General features: G+C 47.4%; 1 protein-coding gene across 1 annotated transcript in view; it reads right to left on the minus strand.

Annotated features, from left to right (window-relative positions):
• LOC119969676 (microtubule-associated proteins 1A/1B light chain 3A) overlaps positions 1-13,672 on the minus strand; it is a 47,655-nt gene extending 33,983 nt beyond the window's left edge. Inside the window, exons 1-3 of the mRNA XM_038803626.1 lie at positions 13,441-13,672; positions 10,993-11,048; positions 2,258-2,364 (exon numbers count right to left, since the gene is read on the minus strand). Coding sequence (XP_038659554.1) covers positions 2,258-2,364; positions 10,993-11,048; positions 13,441-13,480 — 203 coding nt within the window. The 5' untranslated portion in view covers positions 13,481-13,672. The remainder of the gene's footprint in view (positions 1-2,257; positions 2,365-10,992; positions 11,049-13,440) is intronic.
• Between the last annotated feature and the right edge of the window lie 5,163 nt (positions 13,673-18,835).

An 18,835-nucleotide genomic window follows, 5' to 3' on the forward strand; every position in this document is an offset into this window, starting at 1 on the left:
AACCAAACATTGGTTTTCAATGCAAACACAAAGGATTCACTGCTGAATGACTGTGCCAACATTTCTTTCTAAGAGGTCAGTCAAACGCAATTGTGTGACTGGAGCTGGAACTTTGACCCAAAGTATGTACAAAAAAAAACTCCACTAGGCGTGGTTTTATAATTTGAACTCAGCAAATACAAGGAAACCCAGAGGCTGTCTAGGAGACTGATCTCAGTCTTGAATCTAGATGGAGATCAGGGCTGATTCCAATCCCGCCTTCCCTTTTTGGTTGTGGTAATACCACTGTATATATATATATGTGTGTGTGCCTCTATTAGGGGATGTACAATAGTACCGGCTATTACAGGTTTGTCGGTAAGCCCCTGCATAGTTTGTCGGTAAGCCCCTGCCGGCTAGCTCCGCCCACAAGAGCAGGATAAATATCCATGAGGTCTCCTGAGCTGCCGTTTTACAGCTCCACTTGAAGTAATAACATCTCACGGTAATAAAGCCTCTTTCGTACCGTTTCGTGTTTCTGTGTGCAATTGTTAGCGCAACATTGGTTCAGCTCTATGTCTGAACATATGTTTGAACAATGGTAATAAAAGCACTGTTCCAATGAACTGAGATTTTTTTTTAAATTTAAAGTACCCAATTGTTTTTCCAATTAAAGGGGTAATTTAGCGCGGCCAATCCACCTACCCTACACATCTTTGGGTTGTGGGGGCAAAACCCACGCAAACACGGGGAGAATTGGCAAACTGCACACAGACAGTGACCCAGAGCCGGGATCAAACCTGGGACCTCGGCGCTGTGAGGCAGCAGGGCTAATCCACTGCACCACCATGCTGCATGAACTGAGAATTAATGCACACACCTGGGAAGGGATTACCGCACTGGTGTCGGACATTGCCAGTATTAACCTGGATCACGGTGACTCAGGGTAAGCTGGCACCCGAGGAGCTGTCTGTCAGTTTTGCATCTCTGAATTTACACCATTTTCTCCTTTCTTTCCATCTCTTCCTCCCCTCTGACTTCTGCTTGACATTCCCACACAGAAGCACACTTAGTCACGGATGACCCATCCAAAGCATTCTCTAATGCATCATTCTGTGGTCCCAGATTTAAAAAAAAATTTAGAGTACTCAATTCTTTTTTTTTTTCAATTAAGGGCCAATATAGCATGGCCAATCCACCTACCCTGCAGATCTTTTTGGGTTGTGGGGCGCGAGACCCACGCAGACACGGGGCGAATGTGCAAACTCCACAAGGACAGTGACCCGGGGCCGATATCGAACCCGGGTCCTCGGCGCCGTGAGGCAGCAGTGCTAACCACTGTGCCATCACGTCACCCTTGTGGTCCCAGATTTTTAAGTTTAACAAAATGTAACTGATCTGCCGGATTCACTCATTGACGGCCAAATTTAAAATTGCTTCAAGAATAATGTCAAAAGGGGAGAATTAAATATAAAAAATTTAAAAATAAACACAAAAAATAACACAAAAACATAATCTGGTTGTTATCCTTCAGAGACTGGAGAACTAACAGGAGCATGAAATATGGGTCTGAAAGGATTTAGAGTTTTACAATTAAGAGTATAGCATAATCGCAACTTCATCTAATGTCAGCGCTGCCGTATTGCTCTCCTGAAGGGGACAACCTTGCACTGGGAATGATTCAATGGGAAGGACCCTCGACTATCTCATCAAATTAACTTTGCTGGAACATAGGAAGAGAAGTGACCATTCAGCCCCTGCCTGGAGCTAAACAATGTACATTTGACAAGCAGCATCCTCACCACCCAATAGCCTTCAGCATTGTAAAACCTGAGGACACGGAAGGTAACTAGAGAGCCGTTGGGCAGAGTGGGCATTGAGTCTTCATGTTAGATGCCTCCTTGGCCTCTATGTCAAACCGCACAGCACATTTACCCACAGCCACAAGCAAGTCCGGTCCCTCTAGTATTTAGAGCAAAGCAGAGGCTTTTGATTTTGTGCAGTTCGTTATATGGTTATGTTGGCATGTTTAATTTATTTTTCTCTGTGCATTCTTTTTTTAAAAAAAAAAGGGTTATTCACATCAGTTCTCCTGCTTAAAAATGACAGAGGCATTTTAAACAAGGTGACATTGGCCCACAGTGAACATGTCTCACCTTTGTTTGTATATATTTTTTAAACCCCGACATTTCAAACCAAGCAGCAATTTCACATCCTGCATCTCCAACACCACAGGTGGTTTTGCTTCCCTTTGCCTTTGCTGGAAGGTAACACTTACCGAATAATCTTAACAAGTTCACTCATGTTGACATGGTCGGGAACTAAGAATTTGGTCTTATCCAGCACTGGCAGTTGCTTCTCCCCCTTGTACCTTTCAATGATCACCTGTTGACAAAACAGATTCAAAGTGAAGAGATGGGTTTACGCAACAACAATCTTATCTTTCCAAAAAAAAGTTCAGTAATGTTAAAAATTGTTCCTTTCAAAAAAAAATTATTTTTTTTTTAATATAAATTTAGAAAACCCAATTTTTTATTTCCAATTAAGGGGAAGTTTAGCATGTTCAATCCACCTACCCTGCACATCTTTTGGGTTGTGGGGGTGTGGGGGCGAAACCCACGCACACACGGGGAGAATGTGCAAACTCTACACGGACAGTGACCCAGAGCCGGGATCGAACCTGGGACCTCGGCGCCGTGAGACTGCAGTACTACCACTGCGCCACCGTGCTGCCCCTTTCATAAATTTTTAATAAAAAACAGGTACTCAAAAACTACAGTGGATATAAGTGGCTGGGGGAGCAGGGAGGCGAGCGGGTGTTGAAGATCAAGGAGAAATGGGAAGCGGAGTTGGGAATGGAGATCAATTGAGGAGTATGGAGTATGGAGTGAGGCACTGCGAAGGGTAAACGGGACCTCCTCTTGTGCAAGGATGGGCCTGATACAGTTTAAGGTGGTGCACAGGGTGCATATAGCAGATGAGTGTGAGAGGTGTGGGCGGGGGCCAGCGAATCATGCGCACATGTTTTGGGGTTGTGAAAAATTGGGAAGGTTCTGGGCGGGAGTGTTTGCGGTCTTAGCCAGGATAGTGGAGGAGGGAGTGGACCCGGACCCTTTTGTGGCGATATTTGGGGTTTCAGAGAAGCCGGAGCTCATGGAGAGGAGGAAGGCCAGTGTCTTGGCCTTCGCCTCTCTGATTGCATGGCGATGAATTTTGTTGGAGTGGCAGTCAGCATCGCCACCGGGGGTAGCAGCATGGTTGGGTGACCTGTATGACTTCCTGCGGTTAGAGAAGATAAAGTATGAGTTAAGGGGCTCAGCAGGGGAGTTTGAGAAAAGGTGGGGGATGTTTGTGACCGTGTTTGAGGAACTGTTTGCCGCAGGGGTGGGTGGGGGGTGGGGGGGGGGGGGGGGGGGGGGGGGGGTGAAAGAGGAGAAAAATCTGTACAAACTGTACAGTTGATTGTTGGGAAGAATGTTTCCCGGGGTGTTTATTTCCTGTAACCTACTTTGATACAAGTTTGAATAAAATGCGTTCAAAAAAAAATCTACAGTGGAACCATTGGTATCCACGGTGATGGAGGGAACCTCCAGTCATGGCTTACCACGGGGCCGGCAAGGATGAATTGTCTGATTTTTTGGGGTCGCCTGCTGTTTCTACCTTGCCTTTCGTCCTTCGCTGTTTGACAGATCGCACCCCGGGTCATTCCTGGTGGAATTTTTCTCCCAGTCTGTGGTGTTCATGCCATTAAAGGTTCATCTTGAACCGTAATCACGGTCTATCTCACAGGCAGTGCCAAAGTTTAAATTGTGAATAACGATGTTATCATCAGTGTTCCTGGAATCTGCTCCAGCGGAGCTCAATGCTGACGATGTGCTTCAATTCATGACATTTTGCTCTTCGAGCGTTGGATACTTGTTCTTCCATTTGATGCCCATGGTGTTCCGAATGTAACTCATGTGGAACCGATCCAATTGTTTAAAATGTCTAGAGTGTGTAGTCCATGTCTCACAGGCATATAGGGAGGTGGGTATTACCGTAGCTTTACACACAGGAGGTTTTGTTGTAAGTTTAATATCTTATTTCCTCCAGAGACTCTTGTGCAAACGGGCAAATATTAAGCTTCCCTGGCAATTCTACTTATCATCTCACAGTCAATGCAGACAATTCTGGAGATTGTGCTTCTGAGACAGGTAAAGTTATCTACAGCTTTCAGGGTTGTGTCATTGACAGCTCTAGTAGGTAAGGTACAGTCAGAGTTCAATGGTGGTTAGTGAAGTATCCGGCTTCCTTAAACTGATGGTTAGCCCAACATCGTCAACCACTTTTGAAAGGAACCCATGATCTTTTGAAGGGCACGTTGGCAGAGTGGTTAGCACTGCTGCCTCACAGCGCCAGTGTCCTGGGTTCAATTCCAGTCTCAGGTGGCTGTCTGTGTTGAGTTTGCACATTCTCCCTGTGTCTGTGTGGGTTGCCTCCGATTTCCTCCCACAGTTTCAGGATGTGCAGGTTAAGTGGATTGGCCGAGCAAAATTGTCCCTAGTCTACAAGATGTGCAGGTTAGGTGGGGGAGTGGTCTTAAGCAAAGTGCTCTCACAGAGCGTTGGCGCAGACTCGATGGGCTGAATGGCCTCCTTCTTCATTGTAGGGATTCCATGGTTCTAAGTCACGCTCACAGTGTGATATGTGGGCACAGTCTTCGGCAAACAGCAATTCCGGTATCTTCTCTTGATACCTCAGTTGAAAATTTCAGTTCTCTCGGGCTGAAGAGGTTGCCACCTGTTCTGATTTGATGCATCTTCCAACAACATCTCCATCAAATGCCCCAGAAAGCGTAGCAGCGAAGAAAATACTGAAGAGCACAAGGTCCATGCCACACTCCTGCTTTACACCATTGTTACACCAATGGAGGTCAGTGTATTCTCCACAGTCAGCGATTCTGGCCAATATTCTATTGTGAAACTAACTATCAGATTTCCAGCTCTTTCAGGAATCCCGAGGCTTTCCACAAGATTTCTCTATTTAACGTGTCATTTCCCTTGCATGTGTCAAAGGGGGACATCATGTTGCAAGTTGCCTTTCCTCAACCCACCAAACATTTGAGGATTATCATCAATACATACATTTTGATCTCACACATAATAAACGCTCCTGGGCAAAGGAACACAAACCAGCACAAAACAAAGGCACTTCATCTTTTTTTAGGCTAAGAGGAGGAGATTAGCGATAATGGACAGGGCAATAAGGCATCTGCTCACATGGCATTTTTTTCATGAAGCCTCTGGCAGATGTCTATTGGGACGGGAGGTTACTGAAGTAAAAGCAGCGGAGGATCCCACTGTTTCAGATTGCCCGATGTCCCCATTGAAATTTGTTTATAGAGTTCAAACTATGAGAGCGGCCATATTGTTGGAGAGGACAGTGTGAAACAGACTGGTAAGCTCGAGGAGATACTTGTTCGGAAGGAAGATGTGTTGGGCATTTCGAAAAACATGAGGACAGACAAGTCCCCCGGGCCTGACAGGATATATCCAAGGATTCGATGGGAAGCAAGAGATGAAATTGCAGAGCCGTTGGCAAAGATCTTTTCGTCCTCACTGTCAACAGGGGTGGTACCAGGGGATTGGAGAGTGGCGAATGTCATGCTCCTGTTCAAAAAAGGGAATAGGGATAACCCTGGGAATTACAGGCCAGTTAGTCTTACTTCGGTGGTAGGCAAAGTAATGGAAAGGGTACTGAGGGATAGGATTTCTGAGCATCTGGAAAGACACTACTTGATTAGGGATAGTCAGCACGGATTTGTGAGGGGTAGGTCTTGCCTCACAAGTCTTATTGACTTCTTTGAGGAGGTGACCAAGCATGTGGATGAAGGTAAAGCAGTGGATGTAGTGTACATCGATTTTAGTAAGGCATTTGATAAGGTTCCCCATAGTAGGCTTTTGCAGAAAGTAAGGAGGCATGGGATAGTGGGAAATTTGGCCAGTTGGATAACGAACTGGCTAACCGATAGAAGTCAGAGAGTGGTGGTGGATGGCAAATATTCAGCCTGGAGCCCAGTTACCAGTGGCGCACCGCAGGGATCGGTTCTGGGTCCTCTGCTGTTTGTGATTTTCATTAATGACTTGGATGAGGGAGTTGAAGGGTGGGTCAGTAAATTTGCAGACGATACGAAGATTGGTGGAGTTGTGGATAGTGAGGAGGGCTGTTGTCGGCTGCAAAGAGACATAGATAGGATGTAGAGCTGGGCTGAGAAGTGGCAGATGGAGTTTAACCCCAAAAAGTGTGAGGTTGTCCATTTAGGAAGGCCAAATATGAATGCGGAATACAGGGTTAACAGTAGGGTTCTTGGCAATGTGGAGGAGCAGAGAGATCTTGGGGTCTATGTTCATAGATCTTTGAAAGTTGCCACTCAAGTGGATAGAGCTGTGAAGAAGGCCGATGGTGTGCTAGTGTTCATTAGCAAAGGGATTGAATGAGGTGATGATGCAGCTGTACAAAACCTTGGTAAGGCCGCATTTGGAGTACTGTGTGCAGTTCTGGTCGCCTCATTTTAGGAAGAATGTGGAAGCTTTGGAAAAAGTGCAAAGGAGATTTACCAGGATGTTGCCTGGAATGGAGAGTAGGTCTTACGAGGAAAGGTTGAGGGTGCTAGGCCTTTTCTCATTAGAACGGAGAAGGATGAGGGGCGACTTGATGGAGGTTTATAAGATGATCAGGGGAATAGATAGAGTAGACAGTCAGAGACTTTTTCCCCGGGTGAAACAAACCATTACAAGGGGACATAAATTTAAGGTGAATGGTGGAAGATATAGGGGGGATGTCAGAGGTAGGTTCTTTACCCAGAGAATAGTGGGGGCATGGAATGCACTGCCTGTGGAAGTAGTTGAGTCGGAAACATGAGGGACCTTGAAGCGGCTATTGGATAGGTACATGGATTTCAGGGGGTGTAGATTAATTTGTTCTTAATCTAGGACAAAAGTTCGGCACAACATCATGGGCCGAAGGGCATGTTCTGTGCTGTATTTTATCTATGTTCTATGGTCCTTAAGCTACATGGTTGACCTTGTAAATTGGTCCACAAACTTCAGAAAGATCTGTCCTATTTATGTTTCTACTTTGTTTGATTGTTCTGATAAATTATTGTTGTTTTGCAGTTTAATTAGCTGCTGTTTTATTAGTAGATAATCCTAAATCTCAGTTAGTATTGACAATCTGAGCCATCTGCAAGTCAAAGTATTTCAATGCTATGGTCCACAAGTTTGTGTGTGCAATCAAGTGCCAATCCTATTGAGAAATATTTTAATAGGCATCACTGCAGGGATTGCCAACCAAGAGTGAATGGTCTCACTCCATGTTAGGACTTTAATATCTCCAGTCAATAAAATGTTGACAAAACATGTTTGTTGGTGCAGGATTAGGAAGGAGAGGGACCAAATATTTTGATTTAGCAACCATCTTCAACTTCATTTTAAGGGCAAAAAGTTTGATCCAAGAAGGACATGAGATGTGGAAACTTTAGTGAGATCTGGGTTTGGACAGAGCCGTCGACCCAATGTTCCACAGTCTCCTCTTCCTCAAGGGGATGCTGTGATAAGACAGTCTGAGCCACGGTGACCAGACAGCTTTGTGAAACCTGGTAAAGGACACACTCAAATTATAGCCCCAGGGAGTCAGACGATGGCTGAATGTTTTCTCTCATCATGTTTGGACGCAACGCAAGCCAAAGTTAAGCCGGAATGAAAAGTAGCAGGAATAGGAATATTACCTTTGACTTAATGCTACAATGGCTGCATAAATAAAGATATTGGAGCCCATCTACACAAGGGATAGGAAATAAATTCTCCGCCCAATGCAGCCGATAGTATTTAGCAATTGGTGGGAACGGGGGTGGGGAATTCTTTACGGGCAAGTTATTGGGTGATGGTTATTACTGAGGTCTGGGCCCTTCAGTGTATTTTAAACACTCAATGCAGGATAAGCATATTGCAACGGCACAAAACGTCATTCTTCTGCTGCCTGAAAAGCTAATGAAAACGATGTGCCATGGGGTTGAAATGCAATGTGACTGCACAAACGGTCACGCTTCTCTCTGCACATGCGATCTGTCGATCACAGGATTATCAGAAAGGGTCTTCATGTGTCTGCCCTGTTCTATGGAGTCACACAATTACGCTCCTCAACATCAAGTCTAAATACGTTCAACGGGTGTCATAGAATTTACAGTACAGAAGGAGGCCATTCGGCTCATCAAGACAGCACCGGCCATTGGAAAGAGCACCTTTCTTAAGGCCAGACTTCCACCCTCTCCCCGTAACCCAGTAACCCGACCTAAGCTTTTGGATCGTAGGGGACAATATAGCATGGCCAATACACTTAATCTGCACATCTTTGGACTGTGGGAGGAAACCGGAGCACCCGGAGGAAACCCATGCAGGCATGGGGAGGACGCGCAGACTCCGCACAGAGAGTCACCCAAGACTAGAATTGAACCTGGGACCCTGGAGCTGTGAGGCAGCAGTGCTAACTACTTTGCCACCATGCCGGGTGTAACGGCTTTCTCATCACTGAGGGGGAAAATATTGGAACGAATACCACACCCAGATCCTATTAAGAGTACACGGGGAGGGGGCGGCACGGTGGCACAGTGGTTAGCATTGCTGCCTACGGCGCTGAGGACCCGGGTTCGAATCCCGGCCCTGGGTCACTGTCTGTGAGGAGTTTGCACATTCTCCCCGTGTCTGCGTGGGTTTCACCCCCACAACCCAAAGATGTGCAGGTTAGGTGGATTGGCCACGTTAAATTGCCCCTTAATTAGAAAAAATGAATTGGATATTCTAAATTAAAAAAAAAAAAAAGAAAAGAGTACACGGGGAGTGTGCCGTTCAGCCCCTCTAGCCTGTTCTGCCATTCAATTAAATCAGGGCTCCCACAAAATCTCAGAGCAGCTTCTGATTTTGGCCTGATCATGAATAGGTATTCACCCAAGGGTGCGGTTCTGTAAACACCAGAAAATGCCCAGCAAAAGAAAAAAAGTCATTTTTCATCTGAAGATTAAATCTTGGAGGGGGGGGGGGGGGGGAGGAAACAAGAGTTGAGAGCAAAACTTAGAACCATATATAATTCCTACAGTGCAGGGGCTGGTTTAGCTCACTGAGCTAAATCGCTGGCTTTTCAAGCAGGCCAGCAGCACGGTTCGATCCCCGTACCAGCCTCCCCGAACAGGCGCCGGAATGTGGCGACTAGGGGCTTTTCACAGTAGCTTCATTGAAGCCTACTCGTGACAATAAGCGATTTTCGTTTCATTTTCATTCGGGAGGCCATTCTGTCCATCAAGTCTGCACTGACCCTCTGAAAGACAGCCCCACCCAGGCCCACTCCCCCACCCAATCTCCGTAACCCCATATCCCACCTATCCTGCACATCTTTGGACACCAAAGGGGCAATTTAGATGGTTACCTGCGAGGATTACAGAAGCTGACTTCCCCTCGCCAACCAAACCCTCCGCAGACCCAGAAAAACGGTCAAGTGTGTATATATTTTAAATATCAAAGTATATATTTTTTTTTAAACGTTTTAAAATTTCAATATCGCCCCTGGCAATCCCCTCCCCCTCCCAAATTCTGAAAACGCTACTGTGCTCCCAGCACGAAACCCCCGAAGTTCACCTAAACACAATGGTACCAAACTCGAATTAAACCAACACTGAAACGTACAGTCTAGCAGGAGTCGCTCGTTCCTTTAAGACAAGCTCCCAACACACACGCACACATACAAAATGCAATGGGCAAACTGTGTCATTATTTATAAATTCGCTGCGTGTCAGGCGTTAAGAGCAGCCCTGTCCCCCAGCATCTGATGTGTTGTGTTGGCTGGTTGGTCGGTGGGTGGGGGGTGAAGTGAGTGGTCTGTCTGTCATTAAGCTCTATTGTGCTGGGAGCTACCATGACTTCAGCTTCCTACCCGAAACGCAATGCGGTAAAAGACCATGATGTAATGGTGTGTGTGTGTCTCTCTCTCTGCTTTACTGACAGTCCACCTGTTAGCAGCAAGTCTGTCTGCAGAGAGCAGCCTGGGCGCTCAGAGGAGTTCATTAACCAGCGGCCGGGGGAAGCAGCTACACTTGGAAAGGACAGGGGCTGATCAACACACACACACACACACACACGGTGTGGGACCACTCCAATTCTTCACCCACACACCACGTAAATACGTTTCAACCACCGCCTTAATCCCCCCCCCCCCCCCCGGTTGGGATCCGTGTGCAGTGAAAAGTAAAACAGAATTGACAACAAAGGGACAATTTAGGAATCTCCATCCCCCCCCCCCCCCCACCGCGGACCTTTGCAAATGCTCCTCCTCATCCTATAGGCGCTCAATGGGAAGGGCTGGGCTTACTGTAATCATAGAATCATAGACGTTACAGTGCAGAAGGAGGCCATTCGGCCCATCGAGTCTGCACCAGCTCTTGGAAAGAGCACCCTACCCAAGCCCACACCGCCACCCTATCCCCATAGCCCAGTAACCCCACCCAACACTAAGGGCAATTTTGGACACTGAGGGCAATTTAGCATGGCCAATCCACCTAACCTGCACATCTTTGGACTGTGGGAGGAAACCGGAGCACCCGGAGGAAACCCACGCACACACGGGGAGAACGGGCAGACTCCGCACAGACAGTGACCCAAGCTGGGAATCGAACCTGGGAACCTGGAGCTGTGAAGCAATTGTGCTAACAACTATGCTACCGTGCCGCCCTGGTAGCACCAAAGGTCATTCTGCCCATCGCACCCGTACCAGACCTCGTCTTACATTAGCCCCACTCCCCTCCTTTCATAGGTCAGTAATTCCTTCCTCTTCAGGTGGGTCCCAAAGTGAGGCGGCTTGTTAACAACATACTTCCTTTTAGACTCCCCCACCAACACAGAACAAAATCTGCTTTGACAATCAGCCCATCTCCCCAAGAAACACAAGTTTACGATTCAGCTCGGATCATAGGGAAGAAAAAACACTTACTGGTATCTTGTTAGGATGCTGGTCTCTGATCTGTTGAACTTCTTTGATTCGATCAGCTGTACCACAAGCAAAAGAAAAGCAGGACATATTACTCTAAACTCAGCTACCATTGAAAAGGCTGATTTCTATGTCAGTGAATTAAAGGATTAAATTTGGTGTATCCCACACACCATTCTTGGATCATTGCAGGATGCAGTATGTGTTTTCAGGCTGCACAGAGTCAGGACTTTGAGGGAACTCAGTACAGGCCCTGTAGCTCGAGTAGAGAGGATCTGGGTCTTTTCCTTGAGACAGGTAAAGCGGGTGGTCTAGGAAGAAGGTCAGTGGGCACTCCATGAGGCTAAGGTATGGGCAGTGTTACACCCTCCCCAAGCACTGGTGGGAGTTTAGGATTTTTCTTAGTCAAGCTGATCAAGATCAGTTCAGCTGGGGTGGGGTAAGGTGGACCTGTAGAAAGGAGTGCACAACACCAGTTGTGTGCACAGCTCCTGTACAAGGTTACGTCCTTATTTCCTCATCTAGATTTTTGCAGGCAGGGGCTCCACATCAGAAGAATGCATTTGGGATAAAGGTAGAGAGGGTAAATGAAGGTGCTTCTGGGGCCCAGTGGCCTATATCGATCTTCAATCGAGGCAGGTATATCAACAAAATGCAGTGGACCACAGTCTTGCCAATCCCAAGGTAATAAAAAGGGCCCTGTCCCATTAAAAGTAAATCTCCCCAATCTTTCAGCATTTTTATGATGGGTTTAATAATATGTAGTAAAATTTGGCAACTAAACAATAAAGGACAAATTCTTGTAGTTCAATTACTGGATAATTGACAGGCAATATTACAGGCAGAATCACAATATGGTTTTCGCGAGTGAGGAATGTGTTAACACTTACTGTGGAAGGAAGGGCAAAATGAGATACAGTACCAAAAATCACAATACAGTTAATCTAGTAAAAAAAACAAATTGGAACTTGTCATTAAACTGACTTTTGTTTTGCCTAAGACTTGAAGCTAGGGAGCAATATTTGACATTTGAATGCAGATTGAAGAAACAAAAGCCAAGGTTCAACTCCAGTAGACAGCAACCAACCCTTCTCAAAGTAGGCCTCACTCAGTAACTGGCGTAGAACAATTATGGTTTCAAAATCCAACACCTTTGTCTGACAGATTAGTGTGGGAGGCCCAAATATATTGTTCTTGAGTGTCCGCACCATCTCAGAAGATAAAAATCCCACTGAAAACTCAGTCACTCTGAGACAATCAAGGCCAAACCCTAACCTACTCCTATCTAATAACAATAAATACAGTGTGCATTGCACCATTTGTCACACCCCTTCACCTTAAACTGGCTTAACATCAGTTTTGAAAATATTATAAGTAGTATATTAAATACAAATATTAAAAATCAGTTAAATGAATGGCAGAAAAACACATTCTGTCAATAGCTATTTTGATTAACAAATTAATAGCAAACATATAATTGAAGTCAAATACAAAATAATCTCTGCCATTATTTTCGTCAAACTGGGTACAAGTTGCCCTTGGAATTGAAAGTAAATATACAAGAAAGTCTGGGCTAAACTGCATTTCCCATCCAAGAGCCGTAAACCTCCCTAACGTTTACCTGGTACTTATCAACGAGTTATCACTTAGCTTTCTATAAACACCTATTTGTCAACAGATTATTGTAGGGGAAAGGACAATTTGACTGATTTGCTAACTAAATTACGCATTTTTGGTTTTAAAAAAAACTCGAAAGGGTCGGTAAAGGAGGAGGCGAATTCGCCTCATCGTTCAAAGTGTTTTTTAAAAAGGACAAATTTACTGTAAAATGGCTTCCAACGTGTGAATACAGCAACGACAACAACAAAATCCACATCCCTTCGAAAGCCCGATTTCAGGAATTGTAAGGCTGGCTCCTGTCACAATTGCAGAGATTGCAGTTCACAAAATTCAGACGGAGAAAAGGGGAGGAAAACAGAATTGAGATTCATTTCAATAAGAGATGGGAGATGTGTGCGTTGGATTGGTAAATGCAATGCCCTCAGGCGATCTCAGGGAGTGAGCTTTCCCTTTGTTAGCCACTTTTGGAGACGGTTTCTTTCTTGTTGCCTACAACTGATCTCCCTCTCCCCCTCCCACTCTCTCTCCCCCATATTTCTCCTCTTACACCCCCCCCCCCCCCCTTTCCCTGGCTCTGCTCTGCCTGTCCTGTGAGCTAGCAGCTGTTTAAACGAGTCCACAGCGGCATTACTCCCAGTCAGCTGAGAGAAGGAAGGTCAAAGGCAAAAATGAGAGAGAAGAAAAACAGCAACAGCAACAGCCCCGCAGAGGGAGGGAGGGAGGAAGGTGAGACACACGTCAAGACCCCCCCCCCCCCAGGCCCTTTCTCCCCTCCTGATCCTCCCTCGGGTCCGCTCTGCTCTCCCTCTTTCCTGAGGATCGAGTACTTACCGAAGCTTCTTCTCTGTTTGAATGACTTGTCAGAAGGCATTTTCTGAGCAGGAGAACCCGAGAATGATCAGCTGAAGCGGACGGTGCAGTTCCTGATGTGTCCAAACACAGAGCGATGTAACAAACCGGGTCACGTGAACACTTTGACGTCAACGCAAAAAGATACTTCAGGGGGCGGAGCGGGGAGTAAGTGACAAGTTCGCCCCGTGTCAATTCCCACTTTCAGCAGCCCCCAACCAGGGCAAGGTGCTAAACTCCAACCACCCTTCTGTTCTCGGCTGAAGTGCCGCCGTTGAACTGTATTCGAACGGCACACAACAATCTTATTATCTTTCAAAGTAACTTAGGTGATATTACATCACCAGATTTGACAAAGGGTCATCTGGGCTCGAAACGTTAGCTCTTTTCTCTCCCGACAGATGCTGCTGAGATTTTCCAGCATTTTCTCTTTGGTTTCAGATTCCAGCATCCGCAGTAATTTGCTTTTATTTTTTAACATCAACAGCATTGATTGTTACACTCATCTGGAGAAACTTTCATCTGGACACAACTTGGTCGGCAGAAAGTTTGTACTTTGAACAATTGCAGTTGTGAAATGGATGCAGCTACACCGCCAGTGTGTCCTGCAGAGGCAGACTGAATGGGTTTTAACCCCCCCCATCTTATTTTAGTTTCAATGTTTAGGGTTTTTTTTCCTGGTGACTCAATGGGCACGATCTGCCTCAATGGGAACAGAGTCTTGTAGCGGACGCGATTAGCCGGGCGTTTTCCCTGCTCGCAGCGCCGATAAACACAATGCTATCGAACGGCCATTCGGGGGGACATGAGCGGGGAACACGCTGGCGAGGCCGTCGTTAATCCCGTTTTCTGCACCGCCCACCGTAACTCCTCAGTGCAGGGAAAGTTCAGGATGCCCCCCCCCCCAAGCCCCAACTCATCGCTAAGTGGCCCTCAGCCCACCGGCAACCAGCGCCGGCCCTAGGGTTGCTGGCGCCCCGGGCAAGCTGAACTTCGGTGCCCTTGGGGGGGGGGGGGGCGCACCCGAGGGGGGGGCGGACCTGAGTGGGGGCGGACCCGAGGGGGGGGCGGACCCAAGGGGGGGGCGGACCCGAGGGGGGGGGCGGACCCGTGGGGGGGGCGGACCCGAGGGGGGGCAAACCCAAGGGGGGGGCGGGGTGGTGGACCCGAGGGGGGGGGCGGGGGGGACTGAGGGGCGGGGGGGACCGAGGGGGGGGCGGACCGAGGGGGGTGGGGGGGGCGGACCGAGGGGGGGCGGGGGGGGCGGACCGAGCGGGGGGGGGGCGGGGGGAGCGGACTGAGCGGGGGGGGGCGGACCGAGGGGGGGCCGCCCTGGGGGAGGGCGGCCACCGCGCATGCGCTGGTTGGCACCTGCCCAACTGCGCATGCGCGGGACCCGAGTCTCTGGCGCCCCCTAGCACATGGCGCCCCGGGCGACTACCCGAGTTGCCGGTGCCTTGAGCCGGCCCTGCCGGCAACCCCCCGCACCGGGCAGGCCCAATCCCCATTGCATGAAAAATGCCAACTTGGCACCCTGACAGTGCCACCTGTGGCAGAGTGCAACCCTGCCCAGAGGGCAAGCGTCTGCACACCCCCATGAGTGCTGTCCTGTAGCACCCATTTGTGCAGACCAGCACTGAACAGCGCTCACCCAAGGTGAGGCAGTTGGATCCCATGCCTTGGGATGATCTCGGGGATGCATGTTACAGTGATACGAGCTGTCTAACTGTAGGGGGGGTGGCACAGTAGCACAGTGGTTAGCACAGTTGCTTCACAGCTCCAGGGTCCCAGGTTCGATTCCCGGCTTGGGTCACTGCCTGTGCAGAGTCTGCACGTTCTCCCCGGGTCTGTGTTGGTTTCCTCCGGGTGCCCAGTTTCCTCCCACAGTCCAAAGATGTGCCGGTTAGGTGGATTGGTCATGCTAAATTGCCCTTACTGTCCAAAAAGGTTGGGTGGGGTTACGGGAATAGGGTGGCAGTGCAGGCTTAAGTAGGGTGCTCTTTCCAAGAGCCAGTGCAGACTCAATGGATCAAATGGCCTCCTTCTGCACTGTAAATTCCATGATATACAGATTTGCCAGAAAGCCAGACATCTCGTGAGATTGTGTTAGATCTCGCGAGGCATGGCGAGCAGGGTTGATCCTGGAAGAGGGATCTCCCAGCCGCGTTGCACCCCAGTGCTTTAAGGGCGCAATGCGGGACTGGTGGGTCTCAGCCAATATGTGCATTCTGTCACCCATCTCAAATTAACGCTAATAATCGGCAGACTGAAAAAAGTTTGACAGATTTAACATAAGATTTTCCCATTTGTGAGGGAGAAAAGAATTAGATACAAATGAAAGATGGTCACTAATAAATCCAATAGAGCGTTCAGTAGAAACTTCTTTATCCAAAGGGTGGTTGGTTAGAATGCAGAACTCGCAATTAATATGATATATGATGCCACTGACAAAGCTTATTTATTGCCTACTCCTAAATGCCCTTGAGAAAGTGGTGGTGAGTCACCATTCTGAACTGCTACAGTCAATGTGGTGGGGGTACTGTGCACCCAGAGTATTGTTTGTAGCAATTTGATACAACTGACTTACAAGACATTTCAGGAGGCAGTGTGTTTTTTTTAAAATAATGAAACATCAGTTTCATGACCATTATTGATGAGACTAACATTTTAATCCAGATTTGCTAATGAATTGAATTGAAATCCTTCCGGCTCCGTGTAGTATAAGGGTATTTGGGCCAAGCAAGGGGTCAACGTGGGACTGGGGATGCAGTTCTGCCACATAGCGATGTGGAGAGTCACGCAATTGTAGTCTGTGCTTGTAATCTGGAAGGGGCCAGCATGGGGCAACATGGAGGCACCGTAGCACAGTGGTTAGCACTGTTGCTTCACAGCGCCAGGGTCCCGGGTTCGATTCCTGCCTGTGCGGAGTCTGCACGTTCTCCCCGTGTCTGCGTGGGTTTCCTCCGGGGGCTCCGGTGTCCTCCCACAAGTTTGAAAGACATGCTTGTTAGGTGAATTGGACATTCTGAATTCTCCCACTGTGTACCCGAACAGGTGCCGGAATGTGGCGACTGGGGGATTTTCACAGTAACGTCATTGCAGTGTTAATGTAAGCCTACTTGTGACACTAATAAAGATTACTATTATTATGACATGCATGGTTGTACCTTGGAGATGTGCATAGTTATGGGTTACCGGTAAAAGGTTTATATTCAACCACACAGGCCTCCTGAGCTCTTAGTCAGACACCGAACAACCTTTCAACACTATCAAGGTAGACTTTGAACTCATATCTCCACTATCTCCATTAATCCAGGGCTGGCTCTGGGTTAGCACTTGAGTAACATTATAATGTTACGCTAGTAACATTATTACTACGCTACCATCCTCTTAAGAGGGCAGCTAGATAAGTATCTTCAGATAAGGAATAGAAAGGCATCATGATTGGGAGAAATATGAATATGCCAGTTCGGAGCAGGAGTTGGCCACTCGACAACATTGAGACTGCTGCACCATTCAGTCAGATCTCAGCTGATTTGATTGCAACATTCCGCATTCCCACCTCTCTCTGATAACCTCCCAGCCCCTTGCTTCTCTACCTCAGCCTTTAAAGTGTTCAAAATCTCTGCTTCCACTGCCTTTTGAGGAAGAGAGTTCCGAAGACTCCCCACCCTCTGAGAGAAAACATTGACCCCCTTATTTTTAAACAGTCAGTGATCCACTCGGCTTCAGTGGAGTGGGATGAGACTCCTCTGGAGCAATACCCCAGCGTGTGTCAGTTGGGCCAAATAGTCTGTTTCTGTGCTGGAGCCGCTATGTAATTTACTCCTCCACGTTCACTTTTCATCCCCCGGAATCCACACTGCCCACCTCCCACCCTAGCACAGAAAGCTCCACCATTCTCGTCATCAATTATAAATCTTGTTTCACCCCTTTGAGAATCTGATGACTCACTGGTGGGGAATTGTTTCATCCACAGCTCATTCGTATCTACCAGTTTTACTAATATTTGGTTCTTTGCAGTAAAATCTGGATTACAAATAAGGGGTGAAATGAACCTGTAACTCATACACTGAGTGTTACAGTAGGTGAGTGTGGCATTGTACCATGTTCACAATGGCAAGTTATGTTCAGATGAATTTGGCATCATCATCTGGTGCAAACTTGGCAATGTCAGGCCCTCCATGAATTAGTCATCCGTCTCACGAGGCAGGATGTGTGTCCGCAATGGTGCAATGCGATTAGTGCCAGGCTTCACTTCAGGTGGAACCATCATTTGTTTTAAAATATTCTTTCAGGCAGTGATTAACTTCAAAACATCTCACTTGTTAATTGTGCATTTGTTGCATTTAATTCTATTCAGGTGATGGGCACTAACTGGGCATTCACTTGAGCCTTTCAAAAATATGCAAACACTAAAACTGTAGTGGTTGGGTTAGGAGGCGCACACTTGTCATGTGGAAGTCTGTAAATAAATGTAAATTATGTAAAGGTTGGCTCCAATTCTATCCTTCATCATAACAGTGCTGGTTTGTTCACAACTTGCACAAGTGGCTAAAATGGTCAACATGGAGTTCCGGTGGTGGCCATGGAGTGAGTGGTCACACATAAGGTGTCTCCTGTCTGAGGTCTGACTCTTTGGCCCTTTTTTGACCGTTTTTCTGACCGGTGGAAAAAGTGAGAATATCAAAGCTAAGGTATTCTCCTTCAGGTAATGTCAAAGAGTTACCAAATGAGGAGGGAAACAAATAAGGGGCAACCTTCGGACCAAGAGGAATAGATGGCAGGGGGACCTGTGGTGCTGTTGTCTTCACAGTGGTCAACAGAGCAGTTGGTGGAATTCCTGGGGGCTGAGCTTAAGCAGCAAAGGAAGGCAGCCTCAAAGGATCTGGCCAAGTTGGCAGAGCCGATTCAGGCTGCCCTGAGGTGAATGTAGTAGAAGCTGGAGACGCAAAATGCGTTGATCCAGAATTCAGAGGAGGCGGTACCTGACCATGAGATCGTATTGACTCATTGACGGCTGAAATGTTGATAATGGCGGAGCGTTAGAAGAAGTTGAGGGAGAAGGTCGACGACCTGGAGAATCGTTCGAGGAGGCAAATTCTGAGGATCTTAGGCTGCCTGAAGGGAATGAGCGAATGCAGGCCACAAAGTATGTGGCCAAGATGTATGAGCAGTAGGTAGGGGACAGGGGAGGGGCTCTTTGACTGACCTCCTGAAGTGGATCGGGCCCACAGGTCGCTGCGGTGGGAGCCAAAAGCCGGCAAGCTGCCAAGGGCGATCATTGTGAGGCTGCATCAGTACTTGGATAAGAAGAGGATTCTGAAGTGGGCTATGAAGACATGTGAGTGTATCTGGGAATGTCATATGGTTCATA

Source organism: Scyliorhinus canicula, chromosome 7 (genome assembly GCF_902713615.1).
Source record: "Scyliorhinus canicula chromosome 7, sScyCan1.1, whole genome shotgun sequence".
In the NCBI taxonomy this organism is placed as follows: Eukaryota; Metazoa; Chordata; class Chondrichthyes; order Carcharhiniformes; family Scyliorhinidae; genus Scyliorhinus; species Scyliorhinus canicula.